The 19,879-nt window shown below is 39.1% G+C and overlaps 1 protein-coding gene across 1 annotated transcript in view; it reads right to left on the bottom strand.

Moving 5' to 3' along the window:
• Window positions 1–18,236: 18,236 nt before the first annotated feature.
• The window catches only part of NDP (norrin cystine knot growth factor NDP), a 31,740-nt gene continuing 30,097 nt past the window's right edge, over window positions 18,237–19,879 (bottom strand). Inside the window, exon 3 of the mRNA XM_006148863.3 lies at window positions 18,237–19,477. Within this exon, the coding sequence (XP_006148925.1) occupies window positions 19,250–19,477 (228 nt within the window). The 3' untranslated portion in view covers window positions 18,237–19,249. The remainder of the gene's footprint in view (window positions 19,478–19,879) is intronic.

The following is a 19,879-nucleotide window of genomic DNA, read 5'->3' as shown; positions in this document are numbered from 1 at the left end:
GGATTGAAAACATGTGGCTGTGGCAAATATACTCTAGGGAATACTCCTCAGCCATAAAAAACATCAAGCCCCTGGCATTTGATAGATATAGAAGATTTACTGCTGAGCAAAGAAGCCAGGCTATGAAAGAGAGACATTGTTTGTCTCCACTTAACATATACCAACTGTCCACAATCTATGGTGGAAACTGAAAGATTAGAGGACATAAAAACATTTTAAATGGTTATGGATACTGTAAACAATGGGTGAAAAGGATGAGAGAAGGGGTGAGTGTAAGGAAAGAATTTAAGCAGGAAAATAGAGAGCCAAGGCATTTATGGTAAACAGAAATTAATTAATATCTGTTGATGATAATGTGTTTTGTATCCTCAACAAGAAGCCACAGAAAATGGTTGCAGCTAAGAGTCAGAATATTTAATACCAATACTAAAAAAAAATCTTAAGTATAAATAGCTCCAAACGCTGGACTCTTAACTTTGACATGTTTAACAATTTTGAAGACTTTTAAAGTTAGTTGTACAGTATTATGTTGAATTTATAAGGCTTAAAAATTATTCCAAAACTGAGGCACTAATTTATTTATACAGATATTTCTAATGCTCACCAGTAACTCCTTACATAAACTACTGCTGTTGTTACCTCATTAAAACTCCTTACATAAATTCATGTTTGTTACCTTATTAAAACTTCACCCAGATGTCCAGACAATGCACCATCTATGTATTCTTCTGTATTTGCAAGCTTTAAATAAAAAGCAATACATTAGTACAAATGCTCAGGAGGAAAAAAGTGTAACATACCTAACACTGGTGAGAGAACTTATTAACTAAGACCTTTCTATACTAACTCAAATTGTAGTACTTTTTTGTTTCATATATTCAGTAAATTTAACATTCATGAATGTAAAACTATTATATAATAAAGCTTGTTTCAACATACATGCTAAAAAAAAAAGTCATTGACACTTCAAATCTTTCAAAGTCTTCACAATGTACCTAAAATCAAATCTAAAATTCCTAACACAGCCCCAAATCCCTGGAGAGATGAATTGTCCCTTGCTTGCCTTTCCATGTCTTCTCCACGTTCCTCCACCTCCTGCTTAGTTTCCCACATCCCAGTCTATGTGGCTACCTACTGCCAGATGTCAGATCTTTCACCTCTGACATGCTGGCACCATCTGAGTCGTCCTTTCCATCTGACTCTTTCCTGTTCATTCTTCAAGTATTGGCTTGAATGTCTCTTTCTTGGAAACTCCACACCCCAACAAAGTTAACCCCACCCTATACAACCTCTCACAGCATCTTGTACTTTTCAGGTTAAATCCCCACTGGAATTCCCACCTATGCATTTATTACCTTTTGGCACTGCTGGACTCAAGGGCAGCTTGTTGGGCAGGAACCTCTTCTGAGTGGTAACTTACCATTCACCCAAGTTGCTGATAGGTGTTTTCTGAAGCAGCAAACAAGTCTCTTGTGGTCTTCTGAAATTCATCATGGAGACCACAAGTCACACTTTAGACCCCCAGGGCTAATCCCCAACTACTGAGGAATGCAATCAATCCCCCATCATATACCATATCTTCCCAATGTAATGCTGATCCCTGCCTGGCTTCATATCAGGGATGCCTTGGTCAAAGTACTTTATCTATGAAGATACCTGAAGATTAGCAGAACTTTAATGTTTTAAACAAATAGGACTGAAACAACTGGAAAAATAAGAAAAAAGAAAAAGAAAAAAAAAACAAACTTGACCTTTATATCATTAACAGAAATTTATTCAAGAAGGATCAAAGACTTAAAATATAAAACCTAGAACAATTAAGCTTCCAAGAGACATAGAAGGATATCTTCATGACCTTGGGTCAGGCAAAATTTCCTGTCAAGGACATAAAAATCCCTAACCATAAAGGTTGTACTTATTTATGCTACTTATTTAAATAGGTCATTTAGAAGATGGGCGTGGTTGTGTGTGCCTGTTAAGTTCAGCTACTGAAGAGACTGAGGCAAGAGGATCACTTGTGAATTCCAAGCCAGCCTGGGCAGCAGAAAGAGATTCTCCTGTCTCAAAAATAAATATGTTAATTAATTAATTAATTAATTGACTGGCATGTATTCTGCCATACTCCCCTAAGCCAGTATCTCTTACATGATACATTGGGTGTATTTTTCTATACAAAAATATGTTATGACTTTTCCAACAACCCAATATTTGCTGAGCTATTTTCAATTTAACCTTGAGGTTTTTTTTTTTCTTTTCTTTCTTTTTTAACTGCTACAGGGTATGTGTGTGTGTGTGTGTGTGTGTGTGTGAGAGAGAGAGAGAGAGAGAGGGAGAGAGAGAGAAAGCACTATCCAATGGGTTATAGTTATTCTGAAATCCCTTCTCAATCTTGTTGGGATTTGGGCTTGCATGCACACACATCCAGTATGTTCCCTCAAGCTGCCAGGTTCAGGACCTGAATCATGCAGTCAATAATGTGGAATCCAGCTCCTTAACCACTGGGCCATAGAGCCACCCCTGATATTTAATTTTTGACATAGCCTTTTTTATTACTTAAAATCTTAAATTTTAAAAAATTTTGTGCTTATTAAGACCAGTAATGTGTCTTAATGGATTCTCAATCGGAGAAAAAAAATTTTGTCATAAAGGAAATCATTGGGACAATTGCTAAAATTTTGAGTATAGAGTATATAATTTTACCATTTATAGAAGAGAAAGTACTTATTCTTAGGAAATGCATGATAAGATACTTAGGAATAAAGGGATATTATAGCACCATTTACTCTCAAGTAGTTCAGAAGAAAACTATATGTTGAGAGAGAGAGATAAAGCAAATGTGGCAAAGTACTAGCAATTTCAGAATCCAAATGAATAGCATATAGGCATTCTTTGTATTTTTCTCACAACTTTTCTGTAAGTTAGAAATTATTACTTTGTTATTTTAAAAACTGTGTAAAAAAATGTTCTTATTGAAATAGAATTGTGGGACCAGCAGTTAGTGTAATGGCTATGTCGCTGAACTCCCATGTAGCTGACCGTGGTTCGAGTCCCGGACCCATTGGCTTAAACTCACGCCAGGCGCGTGTGCGCATGTGCCCAAGATCCCGAGAGGAGAATGGAAGAGAAGGGATTGAGGCGTGGCCATTCCCCGAGTTGGGGTGTGATTTCTCACTTTCTATCTCTCTGTCTCTCTCTGTCTTTCTGGCGAGTGCACGTGCCCTATAGCAAAAACCTCTCAAAAAAAAAAAAAAAAAAAAAATAAATGAAAAAAAAAAAAAAAAAAAAAAAAAAAAAACAAAAAACACAATAGAATTAAAATTGATCTTCTAAATAAATCCATCTCTTTGAATCTAACTTTGCCCCTGACGGTCTCTCTGGACAAATTGATTTGTTTCCACTAAAATACAATTTCAAATATTAGAATAATGATACTATGACTCTTCCAAACTTTTTTCTCACCACATAATGTAAATGGGAACTTCACCTCCTTCCTGACCTTTGCCCACTTCTTGCTTCCAAGTCCTTCTTCTCTAATCAGGATGAAAATATGTGCACACACACAAATACAGATACCCACAAGCACCATGTATACAATACTAAGCATGACATCTGACTCTGAGAAGCTATGTCAGTTTCCACATGGACATAGTCATCTATGTGAATGGACAAGGAGTTATTCTCCTTAGTGCTAAGAAAACCTCAACAATGTCCAGGGCTTTCAACATGACTGTGACATAGCCTGCCACCCATTGCATTGGCAAAGAAGAGCTGGATAGTAAAGCACTGTCTCTTGAACTAATTGAACCTCAGAAAATCATAGTGAGTGGAAAAGAGAAGAAATAAGATAAAAGAGCCTGCTGTAGAAAGGTTGCTATTGTATGATGTGTTTTTCTCCACCTTTTCAGAATGAGAGAAAAAGGAATGATGCTAGATTTCATGGTGTTTTTTTTTTTTGGGCGGGGGGGAAAGATTTTTGCTATAGGGCACATGCGCTCACCAGACAGACAGAGAGAGACATAGAGACAGAAAGCGAGAAATCACCCCCCAAGGGTAATGGTCACGCCGCAATCCCTTCTCCTCCATTCTCCTCTCGGGATCTTGGGCACGCATGCACACGCGCCCGGCATGAGTTTTAAGCCACCAGGTCCGGGACACGAACTGTGGTCGACTATGTGGGAGTCCAGCGACATAGCCATTACGCTAACTGCTGGTTCTCGATTCATTTTTATTTTTTGAAAGACAGAGTCTGAAGAAAACTGTCTCACAAAATGAGTGCCTCCATCACAAAATCTAGTGATGCAATCAGACATTTTGAATCAAGATCTCCACAAGCTCCAGTCATTTCACAAAGGCACAAGATAAATCTGAATCCATAGGATGTGTATTCACATTTAAAGTATTGACTGATGGCATGGATAAGAATGAGATCCATCTAGAATAAGCCGGTGCATTTAGTGTTACCAAAACATTGTGATGGCAACCAAATCCTTAGAGTTTTTTTTTCCTAGATGTTTCCAGATCTGTTTGTGGATGTGTTTCCCAGCCTTGGCACAGGAGGTTTGAAATATAGCTGACCTTTAAGATCTCATCCACCAAGCTGATTCAGAGTATAAAGAATTATTGCAGACTCTGTGTTATAGTAGACCATTAGCACCATCTAAAGGCTACATACCAAATGTCTTGCCAGTATGCATGTTGTTTAAAATAAGATTTGCTCTTATGATTTAATTCTTTGGGGGACTGACACTCTAAAAAATTTTGTCCACCTAGACTAAAGCATCAGGCCACTATCACACACTAGATATCTGTGATTGCTATATCCCTGGGAAAGTCTACGATGTCTGTAGTGCTTAATTCTATGCAAGAGGGAAAACAGATCATATTTATCAGAAACCTTGCTGGCTTGTTTTCTTATGTAGGTGCCCTGTCATTTTTCTGCTCAGGAAATTCCCTCTGCCACTGGGCCTAGTCTAAACTTGGCCATGAGCATGGAGATGTAAGGGCTCAGGGGAAGGATGGGCAGAAACTCAATAGCCATTAGCCTGGGCTTGAGTGATCAGGGCTTCCATCCTGCTTTGCTGTGTGCTAAGCATTTGGCTTTAACCTCTTTGAGCCTCTCATTTATAAAATAAGGGCTTCCACTGTTCTGACATCCAAAATTTCTTGGAGGTGATATAAATGGCTTTGACTCTTATCTCTCTCATTTCATTTCAGACAGTGAAATAAAATGATCCATATAAGTCTCTGTGTAGGAGTTCTTTTTTTGTTAGAGAGGTTTTTGCAATAGGGTGTGTGTGTTCACCAGAAAGACAGAGAGAGACAGAGAGTCAGAAAGCGAGAAATCACCCTGCAGAGGGGATAGCCACACTCCTCCATTCTCCTCTTGGGATCTTGGGCACGCACACACACACACCTGGTGTGAGTTTAAACTACCAGGTCCAGGACTTGAACTGCGGTTGACTACATGGGAGTCCAACAACATAGCCATTACACCAACTGCTGGTCCCCATGAAGGAGATCTTAAGCCCAGCTGAATTTCACCCAAAACTTTTGGGTTTAAGGCCTAGGAACACGTTGCTTAAAATTTCCTTAGGAAGTGTACAGGGGCCTCAGTGGTTAGCTGGAGTCCCCAGTCCCTAGAAGCTGGAATGTTCTCAAGAACATTTTAAAAATGGAGGCTGGGGTTGGATGATAGCACAGCAGTAACACAACTGCATCCATATGGGAGAGGCTCTGAGTTTGCATCCTGGGATGTCTCTGAGCATTCTTGATACACACAAATGCCCATGATCCAGGCCGGCTAAGACTAGAAGTGGATTATAGCAAGAAATCCTGTTGGGGGTGCCTGTCCTGCCGCCTGTGTCTTGACTCTGTCTCTCTCCGAAGAAATAAATTAATAAGCTTAAAGGAAAATAAAACAAAATAAAAAAGAAAAGAAAAGAGAAAAGAAAGAAAAGAGGGCCGGCCTTACAAAAGACTTAAGTGCTAGGAGTTTTTTAGACCCTTCGATCCTGCCATAGGTCCTCTGATATATTCATCCAGTGGGAAAGTGGCTTTTCTGGGTCAACATTCAAACCTAGGTACATGTGGGGAAGAAGGTTAAATGGAGCTAAATAAAAACAACAAAACAATCTTAAGCTTAATAGAGAGATCTATGGTCAAAGTTTGTTCCTGCCTCTTAGTGGTTGTGAGACTCAAAGCAAACATATAATCTCTCTAAGCTTTGGTTTCCATGTCTGTAAAATATGGTTAACATGAAAGCTGTTGAGAAGATTAAATTAAATATGGTACCCATCACATCTAGCACCATATTAGATACAGGGTCAAGAGTCCATGACTGATGTTATTGGCTTCTTAGCTTAAAATCAGGTCCTACTGCTTGATGCAACACAGTGCACAAAGACTGGCGGCTCTTGTTCCTGAGCACAGACCCTGAGACTCAGACACAATAGAGACCCACTAGTTTCCTCTGTCACATAGCCCAGGGCCTTGCTTTCATCTTTCAAAATGTCCTCTTTGCTTGCCGCTTCCTACTTATCATTGACCCTGCCTTTTCCCTGCACGATTCTACTTCTGCTTTCAACACAAGTGGCTTTTGCAATCAGTGTATTTGAAGTTTTCCTTTGATGGCCCTGCAAATAAACAACTTAAATATGGTTACGCTCTCTGCCTAAAAGCTTATATCACTCTTTCTTTATTTCCTCAAATACCCCTGGCATATATCTAAGGCCTCAATGCACAAAAGGAAAGGGTGGCTGACCCACCCACCACTAAGCGACCTCTAATCCCTTCTCATTCATCTGTTAGAAGGAAAGAGAGAGATCAAGAGCTAGGAGGAAAAGAAAAGGAGAAATATAACACCTGTTTCATGAAATACGATATATTCAATTTTTAGGATTAATTGTTAAACTGAATGATGCATTATCAGCAAGTCTATTGTATGTGTACTGAGGTTAGTCAAAGCAATAATTTTCTTTTTTTCTTTCTTTTTTTTTTTTTTGGCTAGTGTGCTCATTAGCTCACCAGTGAGAGACAGAGAGACACAGAGGGAAGAGGACAAGTACCCTTTCATGGGGCAAGGTCATGCCACAATCCTTTCTCCTCCATTTCTCTCTCCTTTTAGGATTTTGGGCATGTGTACGCACACACACACACACACACACACACACTCATGCTGGTTTGTTTTTCAAGATGCCGGGTCTGGGATTCAAACTGCAGGCAGCCAGGTGGGATCTGGTTGCCTTAACCATCAGACTATGGAGCCAACCCAGTCAAAGCAATATTTTAATGAAATGAGAATTTACTCCCATTTTTTTTTCAAAAAATTATTTTATTTAACTTCATTTATTATTTATTTATTTTAATTTGACCAGAGAAGGACAAGGTGAGAGAGAGAGAGAGAGGTGGAAAGAGAGAAAGCAAGCCACCAGGTGCCAGACCTAAACCATGTTCGACCATGTGGTAGTCCTGTGCTCTTAACCACCATGCCACCTTTCAGCCCCAGTTTATGCCCTTTTTTAATCACATGTAAAACATTACTCATGCACAGCCCTTGCAAAGAAAAAAAAAAAACAGAAAAATGGGGAAATACAATCACTAAAAAATTAAGGGTTCTTACGGTAAAAATAAAACAGAAATGGATTTTTTTTTTTAAAAACCACTTTAGGTCCAGCAGTGACATAGGTGGTACAGCTCCACTGTGTGATAATGGAGCCCCATGAAAGACTGAGGTTTAGATCACAGGAATGTTCACGTGAACATTCCTGGTACAACCAAACGTGCCTAAGATCCTGGTTGACTGGGAGGTTAGGGTGAGGATTGTGGTGTGGGAAGACCCTGTCAAGAGTACATGTCTTTCTTTTTCTTCCTCTCTCACTTCTCTCTCATAAGAGGGGACTTTAAGAAAAGGCCTCTATACCTTGGGAATAGGTAAGTGTCGAAGAGGGATTGGCATCTGCATGTCTATGTTAGTGCATGCACAATGTGTGTGTGTGTGTGTGTGTGTGTGTGTGTGTGTGTGTGTGTGTGTGTATACAAAAACCAGTCATAATACAGATAGAGCACTTTATAATCTGGTCTAAGAAACTGAGAAGTAGAAAGCCTAAGTGGTTCATTTAAGGATCACATAGTCAGTTAATGGTGGAGCCAGAAGCGCCTTCAGGTTTCTTGACTCTGAATGGATTGTTGGACAGAGCCAGGCTGGCAAGATGTCTCGGGAATATCCAAGTAACTAATTCTTTCCAAGTGCTAAGCTGATTCATCCATAATTTGCAGGCACATCCTCTTTGCTCTTTTTCTTAGATTTGTTAACCATATAAGCCCTTTTCCCCCAGTGATTTTAATATATCCATAAATTCTAAAAAAGAATATATAGTTCTATGTAGTTCAAATTAATATGATCTGTAAGTCTAAAATACACATCAGTCATCGAAGACTTGGTATAAAAAATGTAAAATGTCTCATTAATAGGTTTCAGAGCCAGTCCATAGCCTGGTGGTTAAGGCAGCCAGATCCCACATAGCCAATTGTATGGTTTGACTCCTGGACCTAGCCACTTGAGAAACATCCTGGATGTGTGTGTGTGCATGTCCAAAATCCAAAAGGAGGGATAAATGGAGGAGAACGGACTGCAGCATGGTCATGCCCCACAGCGGAGTGCTTTATTGCTTTCTCTCTCTCTCTCTCTCTCTCTCTCTCTCTCTCTCTTTTGCTCTCTCTCTCTCTCCCCCTTCCTTTCTAGCAAGTGTACATGCCCTCTGGCAATTTTTTAAAAAATGAAAAACTTTTTATATTGATTACATGTATTTCAACATTTCAGATAATATTTGGGATAGATTGGATTAAGTAAAATATGTTGTTAACATTTTACTGTTTCTTTTTCTTTATTTTGATTACTAGAAAATTTAAAATATCTTATGTAGATCATATTACATTTATCTTAGGCAGCAATAACTTAGATAATATAGAGTTATAATTTTCCTATTTTTAGTTGATATCTTTTGTTCAAATCTAAGACTTGCTACAAAGATTTCTGACTCTGGATGAATAAATTCTGTTTCAGAAAAATGAGAATGAGCATGAGACAAATAGTTAAGATGTGCTAAACTATACTGATAAATAACTCTGGTGGCCTGGCCAAGGTGGCACAGGCAGTAGGGCACTGCTATGTGATGCTGGAGCCGTTTCAGAGACCCAAGGTTCAGATCCAGGATCAACCTAAACATACTGGATGTGCCTGGGACTGGCTGAGAGGCTGGGGGAAGGATCACTGTGTAGTAGGGCGTTATGAAGGCTACCCTTCTTACCACTCATGAAAGAAATAGATAAGGGGCCAGATGGTGCTCAATGGTAAAATGCAGTGTTCTGTGAGGTAAGGTTCTGGGTTTGCATCCATAGACCTCCATGAGTAGGTCAGGTACACGCTTACTCATAGTCTGGGGCTGACTGAAAAGTGAGTTTGGATTGTGGTGTTGAGACCCTGCTAGGGATACTGTCTCTCTCTTTGCCTCTCTCTCTGGCTCATGGAAGAAAAAAATACCAACTTTTAAAAATTAAAATTATGTTAAATTCTGAGTTCCAAGGGATCACCTAGGTCATATCCACATCTACAGTTTCTAAATAGTACTCTACAAGTCCAGCAGAAGTATTTAATAAAAATTTATTGAAAGTATAAAAAATTAAATTTAAATTTAAAAAGAAATAAGTAAATTTAGAAAAATGCTATTGTTGGAAAATGTATAAATTGTCCTAATCAATAGTTATGCTACTTTGGAAAAATACAAACCAATGTAAGAAATTAACGATTTAGATGTATTAACTTATACTATGTCTTATAATGCTCTCTTCCTTGATGCTACACACAGTCTGGTGTTTTAAAACTAAAATTGACCAAAATACTTAAATTTCTGAGATCATTCTATCAGATCACTATCCAAACATATTTTGGAATGGGCTCATTAATTCACACCTCTAAGAAGAATTGTTCAGGGTGCAAGGAGCAATGTTTTTGAGAATAACTAGAGGAAGGGAGGAAGAAAAAACCATACATTTTCTCCATAGTAAAACAATTTCCTGGAAAAAATACCAAGAAACTTGTAAAGAAAATTTCATTGCTTTAGTTGCTACAGTCTAAGCCTGATTTAGGCATTTTCTGCCACTAGTACATTTTTTTTAGAATTATTTAACTTTATCTATTATTATTAAATTTTCTAAGGGGCATCTGAGCTCACCAGAAAGGGACAGAGAGAGAGAGAGAGAGAGAGAGAGAGAGAGAGAGAGAGTGAGAAAGCAGGCTGCCAGGTCCAGGACTCGAACCATGGTCGTCCATGTGGGAGTCCAGCACCTTAACCACCATGCCACCTGCTGGCCCCAACACTAGTACATAGCAGAAGGCAGAATACATAAGCTAAAAATTAAATTATGAAATAACAACCAGCTCTAATATTTTTATCTATTTAGTACTACAAACTTAAAAAATGGAAACCTTTTATTGTATATAGAGTAATATAACAAGAAATCTCAAGAATGCATAATTTTTCTGGGAATAAAATGGGGTTAGAATAACATTAAGCTGAACCAAATCTATATTTGAGAAGTTACAACTTGTTAGAATGCTGAATGTATAATGGTAACAATAACTAATATTCATGAGTTCTTACCAGGTGTCAGGCACAATTCTATTGAATAGATCTCTACAAATTATATATTAACTCATTTAGCCCTCACAGTAGTACCATGATGTATATCCTCATCCCTGCCTTACAAACACAGAATCTGAGCAACACAGAGGCCAGATAACTTGTTCAAAGTCACACGGCTAATAAACAGCTGAGCACTGGTCTGTAAACTCAGGCACTCTGCCCCCCAAGTCATGTTCTTATCATACAGTAATGAGCAGTATGAATTGGCAGGTAAGAGAAAACAGAATCAGAGAAATTCACAGTATGTTGATCTCAACAACCATGGTAAAGAATTATTTTGTGTTGTCCATGGGAAACTGTCATGCAAGAAGAATTAAGGCTAGCCACAGTGGCATAGTGGTAATGCAACATTCCTTGATACTGAGGCCACATGGAAAGGTCCTGGATTCATGTCTTGATGACTCTCTGAGCATGCTGGGTATGCACACACATGTCTGTGATCCTGACAGGATGGTCTTGAGATGGGCTGCAGAGTGAAGACCCTGTTGGGGGTACCTATCTCTCACAGTGTTTTTCTCTCTCTTTTGCTGTCTGTCATGGAAGAAATACATAAAGAAAGGAACAAAGAACATATCATTGATCAATAGGGTATGCAGAAAGTCAAGAGACAAAACCCTCTATAAAATGAGGTGCTGGGTAATGGCACAGTGGTAAAATACAATGCTGTTTACAGGAAGGTTCTAGGTTCACATCTGGAGACCTTCCTGAGTACACGGGGCACACATTTGCTCCGATCCAGGCTTGGCTAAAGCTGGGGGTGAGTTGCAGCATGGAGACCCTGTTGGGGATACTGTCTTTCTTTGTCTCTTGCTCATGGAAGAAATCAATAAACAAACTTAGAAAAACAAGCAACCAACCAACCTATAATAAAATGAGAGTTGGACTACATTCCCTTCACGTTCCCTTTCAAACCAGTGATTCTGTTATTGCTGTGGTTTCTCGTGGCTTCTTCCAACAACAACTGCCTAAAGAGTCACGAATTACAAAGTTGTGAAACCTAATAAGGAAAAGAAAAGGAGATTGTTCCAATGTAAAAGGGGAAATAGTTGGATATATTAAGGTTATGGAAAAAAACACAATGCTAAAGTAGACCAAAGACTGAAAAAAACACATTGTTAAGAATTTGGTTATTTAAAACCACAAGCAGGGTTTAGAATGTCAACTCTTCCAAAGATAATACTTACCTCTTTACACTTATTTCCAGAACACACATGTATTCACAGATACCTTATTTACACTTTGTGATGGTGATGACAGTATTAGTTTTGGTGATCATTTTGAAGATAATGAAGAACTCTGGGATTAAAAAAAAAAGCCAGAGTGATTAGGAACCATAAGTATATGTTCATACTATCTGTAAAGTAGGGGTGATGTTAACATCAAGGGATGTTAGAAGGATTAAATGAGATAAAGCAGAGGAAGTGCTAAGCACAATGTTTGCTTCATTGTATTCTGTTCATCAAGGTTAACAATGATTACAATGATAATAACAATGACATGCCATACAAATCAATTTCACATCCAGCTCTCACCAATTTTTACCTATGACATTCAAATTATACATAGTGTAACTTTAGGACACTAAGACTATTCAAAAGATTATAGCCAAATATGATACAATTCTAAATTTGTAAACACAGCTTTGGTTTCATATATAATTTGAAGTGCATTAATTTTCTCTAGAAATTTATAGTAGTCATACAAAGTTCTATTGGGTCAAGACCTTGTATGGTTGTGTCAACAAGATCTTCACATTCTGATAGAGAGTTTGCTAATGAGAAATGACAGATACCAACATAGTGACCCTTTTCTTCTGCCTGTAGGCTTTAGAAAAAAGAAAAAGAAAACATAGCAAAGAAAGCATAGACTTTGAGGTCAGAAAACTACTTTAGCTTGTTATATGAGAGACTTTGTAATAATTAACTTACTCCATAATGGTGTTTTTACTTTTTTTTTTTAAGAGAGGCTTTTTGCCATAGGGCGCATGTGTTCGCCAGACAGACAGAGAGAGACAGAGAGACAGAAAGCAAGAAATCACCCCCCAGGGGGGATGGCCATGCCGCAATCCCTTCTCCTCCATTCTCCTCTTGGGATCTTGGGCACGCACGCACACGTACCTGGCGTGAGTTTTAAGCCACCGGGTCCGGGACTCGAATTGCGGTAGACTACATAGGAGTCCAGCGACATAGCCATTACGCTAACTGCTGGTCCCCATAATGGTGTTTTGAGAACCAAATGGGAGGCTATCTGTGCAGTGCTGTACAAATGTCAATGTTATTATTAAAAGTGAGGTCCCTTTTCCTTAGAAAAATCACTTTAAAACCATGCACACCAGATGATCTCTTTGTGGACTATCTTTAAATGTCATCAGTGCACTTATTATAGTCATCTTTCACCTCTCTAGTCTGTGTACATATTAAAAGCAAGGCTATGATTTTACCTCCATAAATCCAGCATTTAGTATTCTAGCTAACGCACAATAGGTACTGGCACAAAATTTTAAGCTATGCATTTAAAGGGAACAGAAACGTTGACTTAAACCCTTAAATAATAAGGGCCACACAATAACACTAGAAGGCTAAGATACAAAAATAATGCACTTTCTTTTTGTAGGCCAATACATACATAAAAGTTACAGTTTTGGTCTCAATTCTCAAGAGTCACATGCTGAGATGGAATTTGTGATGCAGGATATTTATTAAGGATGAGTACCCATATAAGGAAAAGTAGGAAGCAAGCTTAGGTAGAAAGAAAAATAGAACTTGTACACTTAAACCAACCTAGAGAGAGACTCAGGAAGGAGAAATGCTCTTTACCATTGTCCCCCTTTTGGCCAAGAAGCCTGGTCTTTATACTCCAGCCTCTATCAAGCCTTGGATATTAGCCACCCCTAGAAGGGAATGTCCTTGGGCAAAGTGGCTCCTTATGAAACTAAGGCAGTTCCTGAAGGGGTTGACAGCTGGAACAACAAACAGCCTTCCTGAAGAAGGATCTGGTTGATATTTATCCATGTTCACCACAGTCATCAAAGTTAAAATATTCTGTCAGGGACAGAGAGTGGTGTAGTGGTAAACTACAATGCTCTGCAAAGCAATCCCATATAGAAAGTTTCTTTGTTCAAGTCCAGAGATCTCCCTAAATATGCTGGGCACCTGCTTGCCCATGATCCATGGCTGTTTGAGGATTGAGAGAGGATTGTGGTGTCAAAACCCTGTTGGGAGTACTATCTTTCTCTTTCTCTCTCTTGCTTACAGAGAAATAAATATACTTTTTTGAGAGAGAGAGATTTATGCTATAGGGCACATGTGCTCACTGGAGAGACAGAGAGACAGAAAGCAAGAAATCACTTTGAGGGGGAGGGGCGGGATGGCCACACTGCTTTCCCTTCTCCTCCATTCTCCTCTTGGCATCTTGGGCACACATGCCCAGCATGAGTTTTAAGCCATCGGGACTAGGACTCGAACTGTGGTCAACTATGTGGGAGTCCAGCTATGTAACCATTACACCATCCACTGGTCCCAATAAATAAACAAAAAAAAAACTTAAAGTGGAGGCTGGCTGGTGAAGTCGTGGTAAAAACTGGACTCCCACATGGCTGACTCCAGTTTGAGTCCTTGAACTGGTGGTTTGCTTTCTCTCTCTCTCTTCTCTCTCTCTCTCGCGCGCACACACACACAGACACAGACACACACAGACATACACAGACACACACATTGGTCAAATTTAAATAAATAAATAAAGTTAAATAAAATAATTTTTAAAAATTTAAAATGTTCTGTCTACTATAGGAGAAGATGACATTGACATTTGAGGGATTAGAATGACTTTAACCAATAAGACATTTCAAATTATATTCATAATGGAATTTTTTTCTTTCTTTTCTTTTTTTTTTTTTTTTGGAGAGGTTTTTGCTATAGGGCACATGTGCTTGCCAGACAGACAGAGAGAGAGAGAGAGACAGAAAGTGAGAAATCACCCCTCAGGGGAGATGGCCACACCGCAATCCCTTCTCCTCCATTCTCCTCTCAGGATCTTGGGCACACACGCACATGCGCCTGGCGTGAGTTTTAAGCCACTGGATCCGGGACACGAACCACGGTTGACTACATGGGAGTCCAGTGACATAGCCATTATACTAACTGCTGGTCCCCATAATGGAATTTTCTTTTTTTGAGAGATAATGGAATTTTTAAAAAGGTTTATGTTCTCATAGATTTATGGTAGAACGTACCAAAACATGTAATTTATATAGTAAAGACTTACAAGAAGATAAAGGGCTCTGACATTGATTGATTGGCTTGTAAAGTCATTTTCTCATAAAATGCTATCCTTCAGCGAGTGTAGCTGGATACCTCTGTGCACTGAGACAAGCATCACTAAACAAAGAGCTCCATTCAACATGTAGCGATACAACTGTGGGCAGAACTCATCCCAGACCCAAGCCTCTCCACTATTTTAGCTCCTGAAGAGAATGATGTGTCTGTCCAACAGGGTGTGTCTGTGCCCTGGAGTCAGGAAGAGGGCAGCATCAGCAGGATACGGTTTCCCTTTCTGATGTAAGCCTTCTTATGCCCCTGCTCCCATGCATATGGCATTCAACCTTGAGCAGCTATCTTGCCCAAGTGTGTAAGTTTCAACAGGACTGGAAGAAGTAACTGAAAGCAAAGCCATATCCTAACTTCTCTAAGATCACAATGAAGAAATTGGTGTACTCAAATAGTTTGCCAGTCATTGTGAGTATGCACCCTGCTCTATGTAATACAAAATAATGTACTGAGTGGATTAACAAACACTTGAATTTAGAAAAAAATTAACCACTATTTTCGTAGGACCAAGAAAGGTTGATTTGGCCTTCATTCTAAGCTTCCAGGGAAGATGCAAAAGCTTAAGTTTATACTTAAGGGAATGTTCTGGGAAGCTGGGAGCTCAAAAAAATCAATTAAGGGACTAGTCCCATGGTCTAGTGGTTAAGGGAGCTGGATTCCACATGGCTGACCACATGACTTGAGTCCCAGTCCTGCCAACTTGAAAAACACACTGGACATTTGTGTGTGCATACCCCAAATCCTGACAGGATGGAAAGATGGAGGAGACAGGATTGCAGAGTGACTATGCCCTATTGAGAGAGTGCTTTCTCCATCTCTCTCTCTCTCTCTCTCTCTCTCAAGTGCACATGCTCTCCAGCAATTAAAAAGAAGAAAAAAAAAATCAATGGAGTTCATAAATCCCTCTATCTTCCGTGGCAATATTAACTATTATTAAATGCTTACAAATGATGAGGGCAAGAGTAGTTTACAAGAGGCTTTCTAAATGTAACAACTAAGATTCTAACATATTTTAATTTTCCTTTTTTTCATGTACAGTAAATAAGGAAGGCAAATTAACATTCCTTAGGCATTCCAGAGTAGTGTTTTTTTAACTGATCAATGTTTTTATTTGGTTCTCTCTCAACTCTTAGGGGTAGACATCAAAATAAGGCTAAATATGTTTAATTTTTAAAAAGATATAATACAAATTCCATAGCAACTTAATATCCAACAATGTCTAAATTCTTTTAGTTCCCAGGGCTATTTTTAGGCCTTTAGGGAAAATATAACTTTTTTTTCCCTTTTTCTCAGCCTTATTATGCCCCCAATAAACTTTATCCTTTTTCACCATGCTCTTTTCCAGCATATTCACCATATTCAGTATTCAAGATCCTGAAAGGAGTGAGACTCCTTTTACTGGTGGGAAGAAAGGAAGGGAGGTACCCAGAGCTATGGAAACAGGAGCCTGGGTTCTAGATCCAAAGCCAAGACTAAATGTGAGACTTAGAACAAATGGCTAGATTTTTGCAGGTCTCCATTTGCTCGTATATCTAGGGTGAGAAAAGGGTGGATCCCTTCTAATGACCTTCCCCACGTCCCCATCCTATAATTCTCTATCTTGCTAAGCATATTTTGCTCATCTCCATGGGGGAATTTCTGACAATAGATCAAGTAATAGGGTTTGAAGGGACTATTTTCTATGACTTCCAGAGCACTTGGAAGATAGGAGTCATATAACTCCTCATCTTCAGTCCCAAACTGGTAGGAAAGAAACAAACAAAGGGCATAAACAAGGGGACTTCTAAAAGTTTGTGAAAAAAAATGGAATTAAAGCACAAATTTATTTGGATGCAAAATATTTTTTAAATCTATGCATAATTTTTTCATAAAGTATCTTCTATAAAATGAACTTTTTGTAGACTTCTCGTATTACAGACTCTCAGAGCAAATTGAGTTTTCAAAGCAAAGAAGAGACATTATAAGCCTAGAAGTATCATTGCCATTTTTGATTAGCAACATGAAAGGACAGTCATAAATGTGATTTATAGTTAATACTTTATCAGTTAAGAATCATAACCATTTAGGGACCAGCAGTTGGTGTAATGGCTATGTTGCTGGATTCCCATGTAGTCAACCACGATTCAAGTCCCAGACCTGGTGGCTTAAATTCACAATGGGCATGTGTGCATGTGTGCCCAAGATCCCGAGAGGAGAATGGAGGGGAAGGGATTGTGGTGTGACCATCCCCCATGGGGGGTGATTTCTCGCTTTCTGTCTCTCTGTCTCTCTCTGTCTTTCTGGTGAGCACGCACGCCCTATAGCAAAAAACTCTCAAAAAAAATTATAACCATTTAACTTTCATTATTTAATTTAGTTCTTTTAATGGCACAATTTCTCCTGGCATATTGGTCCAAATTACCATTTCATATTTGCTTTCAGAATGGGGAGAACTTCCAGTTTAGTGGACTAGCTGGCTCTGTCACTACGAAGGTTAAAATGAAAGTCAAGGTTTAATGGCATTACTTTCATTCTGTTTCAAAGCCACAAATATAAATTTGACCCTGTTGGTTTTCTAAACAATGTGTGAAAGTGGTACCAGAGAGTATACAATATCATCTTTTCTACAGGAGAAGTAATCCACAGATTGACTGTACTAGTGGAGAGCATCATTATTTCTGGTTCAACAGGATAGAGTAGTGTCAAGGGTGTCCTGGAAACCGAGTTGCTAAGTCTGGGTTAGTGTTGAGATTCCTAACGTGGGTATAGCACTATGCTAGTATCATGAGCATTCTTATATCAGTGACTTTGTAGCACTCGATAGTCAATGGCTCAGAACCATAGTCTGTGAACTATTTGTCCAATCACTGGTTCTTCAGACTTCAGTTATGGCTATGTATCCTCTGAGAAAAGTGAATAGATTTAAAAGAAGATACCTTCTCTGTTTCATTCTATAACATCTAAGGAAGCCAGAAAGCAAATTTTGTGTTCATTCAAGAGGCTAAATTCTGAGACTAGTAGCCAAAGTTCATAAGTCACCACCACCTTAGTACATTGATTTCCAAAAATGCCTCCACCATGTATTCTGGAACTCTGACTCTTTTTGTAGACCTTCTTTCCATATCAAAGGAGATGCTCAAGAACTAGCTACATGTATCATCTGTTCTATATCATAGGATATTGAGTAGAAAAACAAACAATGCTTAGTCAAAAGTTTGAAGATATTCTCTTTTTATTTCAAAACATGGAAACATTTGAACCTCAAGGACCAAAATATATTTGAACCAAATGTTCAGAAGATGAGCCAGGCCACCATTTTGGCAATGATCTTCACGTGGACAAGTGGATGCTGGAGAACGATATCCATGGAATAGCTAAAGCTATAGCACACCCACAGATAGATTCATACTTGGTTGTATAACCTGCATGCATGAGTTTGGTGCATTCTCCATGCCACAAGTACATATATGCCTTTTCCAAAGTCAGTGCAGGATCCATATTTGTGCAAGTCTTTAAAAGTCTGCTCCCTCACAAAATGTTACCATACTTTATCTACAAGAACCTTCAGGTGACAGATTCTTTATGCCATCTTTACTTCCCAAAAGCTATTTCTGATTTCTGAATAATTATACCTGTCAAGAGTTTCAACATCACATAAGAGAATCTGTTTGTTAGTTATTTTAATGTCAGTTAGTTGGCTGTGAGTAAACTGGCTAAACATATCCACAAACTTGGCATCTGGGTTTTGAAACTGGTAATTTTTAGCAGCAATGGCAAACTTAGATCAAAATGACAAGACTTTTAAAAAAGAAGAAGAAAATAGAAGATGTCTCAGAGAGATGGGCTTTCCTGCTTTTCAAAGCAAATTCTCTAATACTACCAAAACAGTGACAGCCTGACACGCTCTTGCATGGGAACCCACTTTTCTCCACTAATGCAAAATTGTTGAAAACCCAAGCAGTGTTCAGAGCCAAGGGGGAAAATGCTTGAATCTGAAAAGGAACCTAAAGAAATTGTACCAGGGAAAGGAGATGGGAACTGAAGGCAATTTCCCAGAGTATCTCTTTCTGTTAACAAGCATGTAGTCTTTATAACTAGACCATGGAGAATCCCATGAGAATTACTGCATCTTGTTTTTTGTTTGTTTTGTTTTGTTTTTCCTTAACTCTTTCTATGCCAGTCAGTCTCTGGCTGGTCATACTGCCTCTGTGGTTGTCCCATGCAGAAGCCACTCAACAGCAGGCCTCAGGAGCTGCATTCCTCACAGTGACAGGAGAGGATGTACCGGTAGGTAGCGGTGAGTCGCATGCCCCCTGAGCAACGCAGCCTCAATGCCTTCAGTTTGGAGGTCTGGGGCCGGCAGCAGTGACAGGAGGAACGAAAGGGTTGCTTGAGGACAGTGCTGAAGGACACCAAGGGCTCGGAGCGTGATGCTTGGCTGCAGTGCCCCTCACACCTGGCCAGGAGCACCATCTGGGGAAAAAAGAGGACATGGTTACCCTGTGGGAATGCTAGAACCTTAGCCAGGTACCACAGCACTCTTTGAAATGGTCTAACACTCTGCCAAGTCCTGTTGGATTAAACCAGTGGCTCTCGATCTTGTTTGCACAATGGAATTACTTGATAAACTTTAAAAAAGAAAAATGTCAACACCTAGACCCCATCTTAGGGCAGCTGAATTCAAAGTTTTGGGGATATGGGCCAGGCTTTGTGGTTTGCAAAATTCCTTTCAGTGATTCCAAAGCACACTAAGGGCTTAAATCCACTGGACAAAGCTCATCACCATGATTACAGATAAAAAAAAAATCAAAGAATAAAAGATGTTTCTCCTGACAACTGGTGGTCTACCATTGGCCCAATGCATTGCAATTCTAC

The sequence above is a fragment of the Tupaia chinensis genome, unplaced genomic scaffold (assembly GCF_000334495.1).
Source record: "Tupaia chinensis unplaced genomic scaffold, TupChi_1.0 Scaffold000248_1, whole genome shotgun sequence".
Classification (NCBI taxonomy): Eukaryota; Metazoa; Chordata; class Mammalia; order Scandentia; family Tupaiidae; genus Tupaia; species Tupaia belangeri.
Note: the sequence above shows the minus strand (reverse complement) of the source record. Positions and strands in the feature narration are given on the sequence as shown.